The 13932-nt window shown below is 36.0% G+C and overlaps 1 protein-coding gene and 1 long non-coding RNA gene across 5 annotated transcripts; one reads left to right on the forward strand and one right to left on the reverse strand.

Moving 5' to 3' along the window:
- Window positions 1–158: 158 nt before the first annotated feature.
- LOC117419738 (kinesin-like protein KIFC3) lies at window positions 159–9484 on the reverse strand. The gene is made up of 15 exons (XM_058985797.1): window positions 9407–9484; window positions 8191–8353; window positions 7847–7972; window positions 7442–7597; window positions 7299–7361; window positions 7081–7200; window positions 6890–7003; window positions 6566–6729; window positions 5021–5687; window positions 4596–4738; window positions 4412–4472; window positions 3965–4173; window positions 1861–2047; window positions 868–963; window positions 159–553 (listed from the first exon to the last, which is right to left on the reverse strand). The coding sequence occupies exons 2-15, from the start codon at window positions 8329–8331 to the stop codon at window positions 404–406; spliced, it is 2397 nt and encodes a 798-aa protein (XP_058841780.1). The 5' UTR covers window positions 8332–8353; window positions 9407–9484; the 3' UTR covers window positions 159–403.
- A 355-nt stretch (window positions 9485–9839) lies between these two features.
- LOC117419444 (uncharacterized) lies at window positions 9840–13574 on the forward strand. Of its 4 annotated transcripts, none has more exons than XR_009307242.1 (6): window positions 9840–9905; window positions 9989–10044; window positions 11153–11244; window positions 11415–12453; window positions 12631–12764; window positions 13089–13574. It is a non-coding gene; the product is annotated as an uncharacterized LOC117419444 (long non-coding RNA). The 4 variants fall into 4 exon arrangements; XR_009307244.1 differs by having other exon boundaries at window positions 11415–12021; XR_009307243.1 differs by having other exon boundaries at window positions 11415–11814; window positions 12079–12764.
- The last annotated feature ends 358 nt before the right edge of the window (window positions 13575–13932 follow it).

A 13932-nucleotide genomic window follows, 5' to 3' on the forward strand; every position in this document is an offset into this window, starting at 1 on the left:
TGCAACAGTCTGGTTGTTTAAGCCCTTGATAATAAGCATTCAGAGCTGTTCAATATCAACCCTGCTTTGAAAGTGTATGCGATTTATATGGCTGCATCTGTGAGGTTTATTTGCTGCCCAAGACACTAGTTTTAACAAATTAGATTGTATGTAAAAAAAAAAAAAAAAAAAGAAGAAAAAAAAAGAAGAAAAAAACAGATTGACTAATTGATTCAAATGTTTATTAAAGATTATTGAGATTAATGAAAATCAAATTATGGCTTGAAACAATTTGGGATTCTTTAAAAAATAGTAATTAAAAGTACACAGACAATTTTATTGTTTGTTTTTCATAAATACATTTGTCCATATATGTATTTCCAAACTCTTGTATTCTGCATTAATCAAATCGGATATGTCACTTTTAATTATCAGACTTTACTTCTGTGTTGTGTGTTACATGTTGCGTAGCTTTACCCAGTGCTACCTGTCGAACTGATGAACCAAACTGAAGGGTGGTTATAGTCTCTTCATAATTTGGCACATCTAGGCTGATGTTTAGAAACACGCAGGCCTTTATTGGAATTGAAAAGAAAGAAATTAGCCCATTTTCAGCCATAAAGGCAAGACAATAATAATTCATAAACACGTGAGACCAGTTAATAAAACAATTGGTGCTGTGATCACCGAGTCATTTACAATGTATTGCACTATGTTAGGTTTAGTTTTAATTTCATATGAAAACAGCATATGATTTTAACCATACCATCAAGGACAATAGAAGCCAAATAAAACTGCAATTCAAATTAAAATCAACTAGTTTTACACACAATTTCTAAAAAGTAGTCCAGTTAAGTAGTGCTAATCATGTTATAACATAAATATTACCTTGGCATCTCCACTGAGGCCAGGTTGAAGCAGGTGTGTGAGTTTAGAATTTCTAAAAGGCACATGAAGGGCATTTCCTTTTATAGCTTTGAAAACCTAAAAATTGAGAAAAAATATTTTAACCATTCAATTATTAAGTTAGCCTATAATGGTCATACACGACAACCCTTCAGAGCAGGCAGTGTAGCATGTACAGTATTGCTCTCCCACCTTTCTTTATAATATCAAGTGTAATGCTCTGCTCTTTAATCTCACTAACAGAGGAATTCATCAGCATCCTAGCTCTATCCAAAAAATTCTAGTTCTCCTTATTCGAAGGTGGGGCTGGACTATTGACATTGATGTTACCTGTTGTCATGCCTATGAAAAACTTATCTATGTTTTCGTTCAGGTTTTAGAATATAACTAGATATTGCTTTTTTTTTTTGAAGATCTCTGTATTTCCTTTAATTTTTAAATAGCAAGGGGTGGACACCAATATCGTTATTTTGATATGATAGCGATAATAATTTCCATATCACGATATTGTGGGATTCAAATAAAATTAAAAAATCATGTATGCTCACAGAGACATACTTTGTATTGCTAAAACTGCTACCAACACTGTATAATCAAGTTTACTTTATATTAAGGTACAACAAACCCTATGCATACATAATCATTGTCACTCTCGCAGGCAAACACCACACATTAAAGTATTACTTAACCATTTTATTCCATTAATTGGCGTTTAGGTACCAAACGCTACTTATATGCTGCGTTAAGCACCAATGGCCATCCGTTTTGCATTGTTTTGAGATATGCGCATGCATCAGCAATTTTCATATCGTTGCACATCCCTACTAACTAGTTATTTTGGTTACTTAATGTCTTTTTCTGTTTTGTTTCTGAAAGCCACTTTTACATTAAAATTATATTTTACATATTTGGGAAAGACAATAGAATTGTATTCCTGACTGGCAATCCACAATATTTCTGTTGAAGTTACACTACCTGACTCAGAGAAGTCAAAGATGTGTTAATAGCTGCTGCTTCCACAAGCCTCTGTCCCAAAGCTTCAGTTCTGGAGATACGCTCAGAGCCGGCTAAGTCACACAGTGTTAGCGTACCATGGGACTTGACTCCAGACACTTTGTCAGTTCCATCCACTCTCAGTATGAGCACAAGGTGAGAACGAGAGCTGTCCAGCAGAATGAAAAAATACAAAAATCAGTTTGACAGTTGGAGGCTATTTAAACAGATTGGTAATGCATATTGTATCAGTGGTATAGAGATACACATACTGTCTGGGAGCCATGCAGGGCAAGTCTGGGATGAATGGGTCTGAAAAGTACCACAAATTCCTAGCCTTGTTTCACAAAATATAGGTATTGAGAGGTAAAACTGATGAGGTCTGCTCAGGATCTGCTCTTGCAAAATGTATTATATCAAGCAGCAAAGTTTAGCCTATCCAGCGAAAAATTGCGTATATTGATTCTGCCTAATATTAAGATAAAACTCAAAAGTATATGCTCCTTACTGTTTAAAATTCACAAAAATTATTTCAATTGGTTTAACGGTCATTGCTGTACCTAGAAAGACCATCAGACACTTATTAATCTCTAATTGTGTAAAATATGCGTAACACAGCACTTTGCCACTTAACTTATATTTCAGTTAAATATTTATTTAAAATGTAAATCATTATTTTGCAAAACCCAGAAATTAGGATTTAACAAATATTTTTTCAAAAGTTAGAAGTTGTTAAATATTTTCAGATTTATAAATTATATCTGAAAGTATGCATTATTCACAAGATTTATAAATTGAGGAAAAACAGTCATGTTTTTGGTTAAATCTGGGAATAAAAAGGCAGGTAAAAATATTTGTGCTATTTTTTTTATATTTGACACCCCATATGCCGCTGGCCTGCACAGACTTTACTAAACAATTGAATATATAACTTCATCTAGTTTGACTCAGATAAAGAGAAGCCAATAGTATTCTAGTTAAGAACCAACACTGAAGTAGGTCATCACAAGGGGTACCCAAAAGCCGCTGGCCTGCACTGATATATCATTTATATTTATATAACAAACGCCCCCGAAAGAGCCCAGATAGTCTGTCAATGAATCATTACACATGTTTTAAGTGACACTAGGAATTTGAAAATGCACATTAAATCTGGAAGAACTGCAAACTATGTACAACTGTGTTCTTTTGTTAAACTTTTTTTTTTTTTTGGAAAGCAATCATCATATGTTTGTGCAATTTTAAAGACTTTTGCAATCCATATTTTTGAGCAGACCTGTTATTTATTTCTCTCCGAGACCTGTAGTTTACAAAAATGGACATTAACATTCTAGTACTTTTAGGGACAATTAAGTCCATTTTTAGAGCACTTCTGCAATGTTGGCTCCTGGACAAGTAGGACTCTTCGCAAAGCTTCAACTCAAGAGTTATTTAAAGAAAGTCAGTTTTAACTATTAAAATGCAGTTTTAAACTCATGAAACTGTTCTATGCTGTTGATTAAAAGTTTAATGAATACCAAGCTGTATTTAATTCACTAAGACACTCAAAATAATACCTCACTATAGTTTCACAACATTGGCTTATTTGTCTCAGAACTATTTAATATAATTTTAGACAGTTATGAGGGTAGTAGCCCTTTTAGCATGCATCAGCATTTTTACTGATCAGTGTGCTGTATCAGTACAGAGGATGGGATGTGTACACACATAAAAGTATACAGTACATACGGGTATTGAGCCCATTGACTAAACACACACCTTGGGATTTTGTAACACATGAAGTAGGTTGTGGCTCAGTTCTGCATTTCTACTTTTGATTCATGTGACAAGACATCTTATCCTGTGTACAAATGTTATCACATGCATAGAATACTGGATAGAGTACAATTTAAAATAAAATATTTTTGTTTTAATAGCAAATTCATTTTTTGATTTACATTACATAAATACATTGTGTGATGGTGTCTCATTATAAAGAATACAATTTGGCACAAGATCTTTAACACAATAAGAAACACCCTACACTCAAAGAATTAAATTTGTGTTAACCTACAAGAAATGGTGGATAAAGCAATTCTTTTGGTACCTTGATATGTTCATTTTTGTAGAAGCAACTCTCCTATTTTTTTCTCCAAGGTGTGTGATGCTTTTAATGTCTTCCTCTGTTTTTATTTCAAATTCTGTCAAATCAGTAACTACAACTGTTTTTCCCTGGTTCCTTATTTCCAAACTACTTTTTGGGATTTTTGAAAAAAGGTCATAAAGTTTTTCATTGTAAATTTCCAGCATGGAGATCTGCAAAAGAAAAATAGAAGTGTGTTATATTATGCATTATTCTAATTAATGCAAAGTTTGAATGAGTCAATGTACAAATAAAGATTGTTTCATGTTTGTTGTATTTGTTAAAAGATTTATTGACTTTACCAGGGTTGTACACTTTGCAACTAAACAGTAAATAGTGAAAAATGTGCAAATACACATTTTCAGTTAAAGAAAGATCTGTTATTATATGCTTAAAGAAAAAAAACAGTACCTTAAGTTTGTATGTGATCATGGGTCTCTCATTGCATAAATGTAAAAGTTCCCTGATTGACCTGCATATATAAATGTCAAACAATAAATAGCCTACTCGCTGTCCTCATTGACATGTATATACTCTATACTTCACTTAGTAAATGGGCTATTGATCAGTAAAACTGTAATTTCTTTGTAAATACCTGATGCTTACTCCAGGGTTATCTTCAGAACCCATCATTGTATAAGTCTTTCCAGATCCCGTCTGACCATATGCCAGTATGCAGATGTTATATCCATCAACACAGGAAGCGATAATGGGACGTATTCCTTCAAACACTTCTTCCTATAAGTGTGGATAAAAAAGGGTACTAATGTTAAGAGTATTAACCTTTTTGGAATCGTATATGTACTAATTAAACTGAACATATTTATGTCTTGAAAATGCACTGTTTCCATGAAAGTTTACATTTTCTTTAAATACGCTATCAATAATAGGTATTCAGTTGAAGGTATTGTACGGTAATCTAATCTATAACTTTTTACAAGGCAGTACAGAGTCAGTACAGAGCTTGTCCCTTCTGTAGAAAACTATGACTTGATATGGGCAGAAGTTGTTACACATTACCTGAGTAGATCTTGGAGAATACACTTTATCAAAGGCAAACTTCTTCTTGCTGCCTTTATACATTAGTACAAGCTCTTCATCTGATGGAAGGATAATGCAGCTGGTGGTGGGTGAGTACCCCTTGCAGCGACAGAACACACGGACATTCCCACACATCTCCTGCAGCCTGTTGTAAAGCATCTTTCTTGCCAAAGCCTCCTTCTTGTATAGAGAGCGCATATCCTCAAGCTCTTGGGCTGAACTTAATGCAGCTTCCATCAGTTTAAACACTGGGTTCAACAGTCGCTTCATCAGGAACTCCATTTCAGAAAACCTAATCTTCAAAGTGGAGCTCAGCTCTTTGTTGGAAATGTTCAAGGCCCTGGTTATTTTGCTGACCTCTAGCAGTATTTCAGGCTCAATAAATGACCCAGCTTTTTTTATGATCACCTTCCCATGCAATGTCTTGTGTCTCTGGTTATACATAGCTTTTATTTTGGCATGGGATTCCTCCTGGTCAATCTCCAGCTCAGCAAGTCTTTGGGTTAAAGGGTGGATCATTTCTGACATGTGGTCGTTCACTTTCTGAAGGCATTTATTTCTCAAGAGTAAGTTTTCTACTTCATTGCATTTCATTTTCAATTGCTGTTTCAGGTCTTCAATAGCCTGTTCCTTTTGTAGATAATCCCTTTAAAAATAAAAAGGGTGGAGTCATAAATCACTTCACTTCAAGTAACACAACTCATATTGTTGTATTATACAATATTCAGTAATTATAATTAAATGTCTATTCTAACCTAGCAATAAAATGCAGTAATATTACCTGGTTTTAAAATTACTTATGTAGAACACTAAAAGACCAGCAGAAGGTGAGATATAACATTTAGTACAATCAGTGAATCAACTAAAATATCCATGAGAAAAAAATATTAATATTTATCTAACCCCATGGTGGATCCTTGTGGACTTTTTATTTCATATCTAAAGATGAAGTAACTTATCTGTAGAATATTCTATTCTGACCTGCTAGTTTACAGGTGCATTTGACTCCCAATGAGTCACCACCACCATACAGTATAGTGGTGTGTGGATATATATATCTTGCACTTTGTGCTTTTTAAACTTCTAAAAAGACATGCATTTTGCTATTTGTGGCTCTGTGTTCCTTTTCTCTTACTATTTTTAATGAATTGAATGGGTGGCCTATTAAAGTCATCAATTAAATTAGACAATCACTAATTTGTCTATTTTTTAATTTTTCCTAGATTTTCAGCTACAGTGGTTTGATTATACTGCTACTAATAACATTATCCTACGTATGTCACATAAATAAATGCAAAAATGTATGAAGAACTGGCTTATCCAATTGTCATGAAAATTGGTGTTAACATTATCATTGAGAACCTGGGAATATGGGGGGGGGGGCACTAGGACAGCAATATATATATATATATATATATATATATATATATATATATATATATATATATATATAAATATATATAAAATGGGTCTTATTAAAGAGAATTAGACAAATAACAGCTAGTGAATCTTATAATAGCATACCGAAAGTAGTTAGTGTCTCTGAAATTCTCCATCCCTTCTGGTGCTTTCAAAAGGCTGTCTCCGAAGATTGACAAAAAAATAGAAATGACTGCATCAGCATCATACTTGCATTGTCTAAGCGCTGCAGTTATTTCTTTATAGTCCACCAGACCAGGAAGAGCTTCCTGTGAAAGAACAGGTTATGTCATGTAGGTTTCATCTCATGCAAGTTTTTCCTGATTTAAAAAGAAATACTTATTTTATAGTCTGTGCATTTGCAACAATACAAGTTAAGGATCATTGTATAGCTTTTCAAAATACATTAAAAATAAATGTATTTTTTACCTTGACTTGCCAAACTCTTCTTTTGATGAAATCTATGTTCATTTCCCACTGCAATGGCAACACCAGCCACGTTCCAGAGTCAGAATGAAAGTATTTACAAATGTTTACTCTGTCCTGAAAGAATTAAGGAGGAAAATCACAACCAGTTTACAGAGCTTTTAAACAAAGGGCTTTACATTAAAATACATTACCTCAAACATGTAGGTCATGACCATTCCTCTTCCTGGTATGTAAAGCCCACCAGTACGTTCATCTTCCACAAGACTTGGGATCATTTGTTTACTTTCTGAGCTGAGAGGTTTACTTGACACCTGGTAGATATATGCATTTATTAATCAATGATGTATCCTTACATTCGCTAATTTTGTCTGTATCAGTTTTATAGATGTTGTGACCTAATTTTCTTTACCTCATTATTTCCATTAATGAATCTTCCTTGGCTATACCAGTCCTCAGGAAAAGGTACAATTCCCTGGTAATGTAGAGAAATAAATCAACAAAGATTTTGTAAGGATATAAATGTTAATGGTGACATTCAAGAAAGGTGCCTACCTTAGTATCATTAAAGTACATCATGATTCCATTTTCAGTAAAACAAGTATAAAGGCTTCCGTCTACATGGAGAAAAGTGTCAAATGCCATTGACACCTCTACTGGTTCTATGACTGGGATTGGGTAGGTCTCCTGAACTTCTGCAAAAGAGTGCTCCTGAAATTATGTATACTTGGTTATAAAAATGCTTATTTCATCTGAAATAAATCATTGTAATTTAAAAATAATTCTATAGCTTTTTGTGTCTAAGAATAACCGGTGTGTTTTACTTTGGCTAGTCAATCTAGTATTAAGGATTAAATAAACTACAAGGTTATAGTCCGTCCGTTCATCCATTCCCCCAGCCCCCTTTTAATTCCGCACATTTCTTATTTAGAAACATGTATTTTGTCGTTTCATACTCACATCCTGGGTTTGTTTTTTAGTGTTTAACGTATCTTTTAACAATTGTTCTATTGTTTCAATGGCCTTGTCTTCCTCAGGTGCCTGCCTCCTTTTTTTCGGTTTGCGTTCAGGTGTCTTCAGATTTACCTAAAAAAAAAACACATTTGAATCTTCTTAAATTGAAAAGGAATTACAGTACTGTTAAATAAATATGAGCTGCCTGCATTACCTTACTCCCATACCATGTTCACGGAGCAAATCCCAATAGATGCAATTCGGTTCACAAATTCCACATTGTCATTTCAAACTGGTGGAGATGAACAATAATCTAGTTATTACGATTGCTAATGATTATTCATACTTACATCCTGTGTTTCGTTGTTGGTGTTAAGGGTACTTTTTAACATTTCTTCTATTTCTTCGTCTGTTGTTCCCTGTTGGTTGGAGCTACCCATGTTAGAACTGTCTGGAACTGTGGTCTCACTTACTGAAGCCGCACTTCCCATTTTAAAATCAGTAAATAAATACCTGTAAAATAAAATTATTTAGGCTTGTAAATTGAAAACGAATGTGTGATTGAGTATTCAAAAAGGTCAACTTACCAAGTTATTTGCATCTACTAATGTGTTTCAAATGTTCATTTTCTAATTTGCGTCTATTTTGTACTATAAAAGTTATAGAGAGTTAGTTATTATAGCATTGCTAAAACGGAAGTACTAAGTAAATAGCCTATTATTCGTTGTACATAACGTACCAGGTTATCTTGACATTCATTATGTAGTTAGTAAAATATCAGTGTAATTGTTATTAATAAGAAATTAAGTATAAATTATACATATAAATATCGGTACAACACTTACTGTACACCTAAAGTAAGATATGTGTACAACTGGAAATAGCCTAAACACTGTTGCTAGGATGGAAAAGGTTAAATGACATTAATTAAAAACAAAACAAACAAAAAAAAAACGCAATCTTACCTCTGTGGTAGCTAGTAACAAAATTTCACCGCTGGTAGCTACTAGTAATATTACTGCTTCATCACATGGACAGGAAAAAAAATACAATAAACCTTTTAAACTGAAACCGACACACAAGTGTTCAAGTAGCAGTGTTGGTTGCCTTAGTAACATGTACACTTCAGCACGTCTGCATTTCAAAGCACATCATTCAACGTTGGTAAAAGTCATAATGGAATGCACGTTTGCTCAAATCTCTGCGTTCCATGATGAATGAAAAACAAACGGACAACGTGCAGGCAGTGTGTGTGTGTGTGTGTGCGCGCCGACTTCCTCGTGTCATTTAAACCCAGGAATGCAGAATACCTTCTATCTTCATACTGCAGTGTGCACGGGGGAAGGCAGCAGAGCAGGATTGGAAGGTGACGTAATTCACACACGAACACATAAACCCGATATACGCTCCTTGCAAAGGAGACGGCTCTTTTGTACAGCGCTATGCTTAGTGCGGTCCCGGGTTCACGCCCGCCCTCCGCCTGTCTGTGGATTGCCTCACACTGTGTGATGCGCCTGCCTGCGTTAACCGAGACCGCTGCAATACATATTGTGACGATGTACCTACCACTTTATAACACTACACCAGGTACAACGTCCGGTCTTTTCTAAAGTAATCCAGTGATCTGTAATCCCAGTTCCTCTTATAGATGACCATTTCCAAATTGCCAGTCATTTACAAATTTCAGAATTGCCACAATCCCCCGTTACCGTTACTTCTGCAGGGGTCCCTGCCAAATTTGCATTCAAAATACACAAACCTTATTTACAACAATTAAACCTTATTTACAACAATTAAACACCACACATAATACATCTTCGAATTCTAATGTAATTTCAAAATTACTGTATTATTATTATTATTATTATTATTATTATTATTATAAATAGACGTACTGATTGTGAATTAGTGGGCTAATGTGAAACAGGTGCGTGGATCAATTGCAGCTAAGTAGCTCTCATTAGCTCCTGAGGCTCTATATAAACCCACTGCGCAGTAAGAAATACCAAATTCAACTACGTAGGGCTGCCTTGGATTTAATGAGGCCGTGGTGGTTTAGAGTTGGGTAATTGTTGATCTTTTCTCTACTTCAGAAACGTTGATTTTATTGTGGGTGTTTCTCACTTTTGTTTCTTTGTTTAAATGCAGAATAACATTGCTGCTGCCGCGTTAGCCACTGAAGTTTGGACGCAGAACCCCCATAGGTATGCTAACGGTAGCTTATTAGAAATGTCTTTTATAGTTTCCTGTTTTTATTTGCGGTTGTGGTAAAATGCCGTTATGTTCTGCAGGCTCGGTGAGGACAGAATGTTAAGGGAGGATGATGTTGGATAGTTGTTTTGTGGGGAAATATTTCGCCATCAATGATTATGTTGTGTGGTGTCTGGCTTTTTTTTTTTTTTTTTTTTTCTCCCCTGTTGACCCGTAATTAATGACCCAAGTACAGAGAGTATTCCTGAGCTGTCTAGTATCAATTTAGCTTTGTCTTGCAAAATGCAGGTATGATGTTACATTATCTTATTGCTGATCACACATGTGCGCACGCGGTTAAAATCATACTATATTTAGTTCAGCTTTTTTTACACGTTTCTTTTGTAATTGGTGTGCAATGTGATTTATTTAACGTGTGTGTAACTTGTTTCAGTTCTTTAAGCTATTGTGGTGTGTGTGGTTTTTTTTTTTTTTTTTGTTTTTTTTTTTAAATATATCCATGACCTACACTCTCCAGGTGCCATTTGTGGACCCAATGTAAAGCAAAAGGTAACATCCAATTGCCCTTTTGAAAACACTTGCTACATTTACTATTTAATGGAAGGGCTTCTAGTTCTTGTGGATGTGTTGCATGCTGTTTAACTTTGGGTTTAATTTACAAACCCTTCCTATTCTTTCAGGTAACTCCTTCAGAACCTACCTTCTACCACGGACCTACTTGTTGAATAGTGCCAGAGAATACACCCTTTTACTCATCCAGCTGAATCTGGACTAGCCCAAGAAACCTTTTTTTCTTTTTTCATCCCTTTAACCAATTCAGTCCACTCTTGCAGTTTCACCTACAGTAACTGGCGACTGTGATGGTGCTGACTTCTATGCCATTGTAATGTATGACATGAGTTGCAACTGGATTCCTTTTGTGGGCTCAAGAGAACTTGGAAGTCTGCTTGCCCTGTACAAGTATAATGCCAACTCTACCAATTTCTGGATGACTGACATACAAATTAATTGATACATATGAAGTGCTGGAACTTTTTAAAATGTGTAATGTAGTTATTTTGGGTTCAACACATTACTGACCTGATGTTTTGTGTCCTGTAGGTGATCCGTTCTTTAGGCTTGACCTTGAAGGATATTGAGGCCATGGTCGTGGTGGTTGACTTCTCTGTCCTGCAGTTTCCCTACAAAGATGGGTAACTATCCTGCAGACCAAGCGTTGGTATATTGTCAGCTTTTTGAGATTATAGTACCATTCTGTTTTCCTTAACCTGGATCCAAAATGTGTTTTTTTTTTTTTTTTTGTGTGTGTGTGTGTGTGTGTGTGTGTGTGTGTGTGTGTGTGTGTGTGTGTTTTTTCCCCAAGATTACTTCAACGAATGGAACTGGCAGCTCTTGCTGTGAAAGTGGAATCTATCCCCAGCTTGTCTCCAAGGTGGCTACCTCCAAGGGGTCCTAATTGCTGGCCTCTTAAGTCTAATGCGGTTTTCTACTTCTATGTCAATTCCTGTGGAACAACTAGGGTCAGTTGCAGATTTAAAATGCTGCCCCTAACTCCATAGTGTTCATGGTGACCTGTATTTGCATTGGCTGAACTACTTGAATGAAATGTATAAATTGTGGTCTGAAATGCCACTATCATTAAACTGCTTGTCCAGTTGACAGAGGTGATGCTTGTGCTGCCTATTGGCCTTTTTATGATTTGTCTTCTCGTTTGACAATAACCTCCAGACTTATGAGACTGACATGCTGTTCACATCTTACTGGTAAGACTTGCATCAAATTGAGTCCTGATTTGAGCATGAAACCCTAGCACCATCTCCTCTATCCAGGTTGAGCGTTGCCTGTCGCTATCTGGTCAATGACACCAAGGTAGTAGTTCTTGTACCGGAATAATCATACACCTGTAGTCCAGCCTGGCTTGGGGGAACTTGTGGTCATCTTGCGGCTTGCATTGGGGTATGACTTAAATTGTAAGTCTTAGATGCTGTAGTGTATTCGCCTGTAAATTCTTCCTTCTGTCTCTGCAGCTTCAACCTATGGTGCTCGGGATTACCCTGTTTGTGAATTATAAGGACACCATTGTATTTTGATAGGACTCCTGTACAGCAGGGATCCACAGGCTGAATTGTTTTTGGAGAACTGCTGGGCAACCTATTCTGCTGACTGGAATAGCTCAAATAGCTTTGTGGGTGATGTGGTCCTGACTATCCTTTCTAGCTGTGAACTTGGCAGATGAGTACTTTAACATCTTTTCACCTAGTCTCAAGCAAAGCAAGAGTGCTGTTCCCTTCTCGTCCTGAAGGTTATGAAATGAAAATTGTTTTTTTCTTCACGCGGCCAGGATGCACTGAAAGGACAAGTAAAGTGGAGTGTTGGTCTGGGATCTTGTACCACAATACATGGTTTGCTATGGAAGAATTCATTGTCCAAATCTTAACAGATGTTTATTCCAACTTTAAAAAAAAAAAAAAAAAAAACTGATAAATAGAGGTTTTCAATTTAGTAATTGCAAAGTTTTCATCTTCGGATGATGGTACTGCCTAATCCTATGGAAGCTAATTTTGCTTGACTAATTTCAGGAGCTGTGTGGTCCAGTGGTTAAAGAAAAGGGGCTTGTAACCAGGAGGTCCCCCAGTTCAAATCCCATCTCAGCCACTGACTCATTGTGTGACCCTGAGCAAGTCACTTAACCGCCTTGTGCTCCCTCTTTCGGGTGAGACATATTTGTAAGTGACTCTGCAGCTGATGCATAGTTTACACACCCTAGTCTCTGTAAGTCACCTTGGATAAAGGCGTCTGCTAAATAAACAAATATTGTACAATATAAATAATATTGTACTAAAAGGTGTATTGACACTTCAGATATACTTCTACTGCAGGGTTGTGATACGTGATTTCAAACTGGCCATCAGACGGGCTCTGTAGCAGACTGTGCATTCCAGGAAAACCAAGGCTTGGTAAGGGTTCGGGCTGGGGGAAGGGAGGAGGAGAATTTACACATGGTTTATTTAAAAGACCTGTAGTTGTTCTCCTGTAGGTTGCAGTGCTGAAAGAATGGATGGAGAAGTAAAGGCACTTGTCGTCTGGCCCAATTGAACTAAAGAGAAGTGGATCCCTTGGCTTTATGCCTAGCAGTGGCGATATAATTATTTATTTTTTTTGCATCATGTGAATACAATTGTAGTTCAACTCCTACCTACCAATTGTTTCTTTTTTAGTGTAACTGTATTCCCCTAACCTTTCATTTTTATTCTGTGGCAGCCTAAGTCAATCTGTGGTCTTCTCTAGGAGCCGCAATGGGTGTATGTACACATCTAATATTTAGGCTTAATGGCCCTGTTAACTATATTTCTCTTGCCTTACTCGCATGTGCTCTTTTCAAGATTTGGTAGTTCCTGCTCAGGTTTTTAGTTAAACTTGGACATGAAATCATTCCAGTGATTTTGTTTTTCCTGAATTGGTTCTCCCTTTCAGCTCTACACTTGCTCTGGGGATGAATCTAATAGTTTTAGGCTTTTTTTTTTTTTTTTTTTTTTTTTTTAAAAAAAGAAAAAACCACAACAAACTACTCAATGATGGGATTATTCTTTCAAGATGCCTGGTAGCTCCAAGGGAACAGGATGCTTACAGGTGCCAGATCCAGTGCTGACACATATAAAACTTGTCATGCAGGGCACATAATCCTTTCTACTTGGTATGCAGTGCAGAAACCTGCAGTTCATTTTAATTCAGGGTGTCTTAAGTCTGGAATTAAAGGGTTGTTAATAACCTTTTGAAAACTACTGGAACCATAGGTTATGTGCAACACGATTAAAAAGTGCCTCTAATATGCTTAACCTATTTTTTCCCAATGGAGTTCATAACTGAATCTCTGGAACGTC

Source organism: Acipenser ruthenus, chromosome 14, assembly GCF_902713425.1.
Source record: "Acipenser ruthenus chromosome 14, fAciRut3.2 maternal haplotype, whole genome shotgun sequence".
Classification (NCBI taxonomy): Eukaryota; Metazoa; Chordata; class Actinopteri; order Acipenseriformes; family Acipenseridae; genus Acipenser; species Acipenser ruthenus.

Excerpts from the sequence above, each read along its gene's own strand:
- LOC117419738 (XM_058985797.1), bottom strand. The coding sequence starts at position 8,331 with ATGGGAAGTGCGGCTTCAGTAAGTGAGACCACAGTTCCAGACAGTTCT. Across the intron at positions 7,598-7,846 it reads CTAAAAAACAAACCCAGGAT|GAGCACTCTTTTGCAGAAGT; the intron begins GTGAGTATGAAA and ends ACATAATTTCAG. Across the intron at positions 2,048-3,964 it reads ACAAAAATGAACATATCAAG|CTCTCGTTCTCACCTTGTGC; the intron begins GTACCAAAAGAA and ends TCTGCTGGACAG.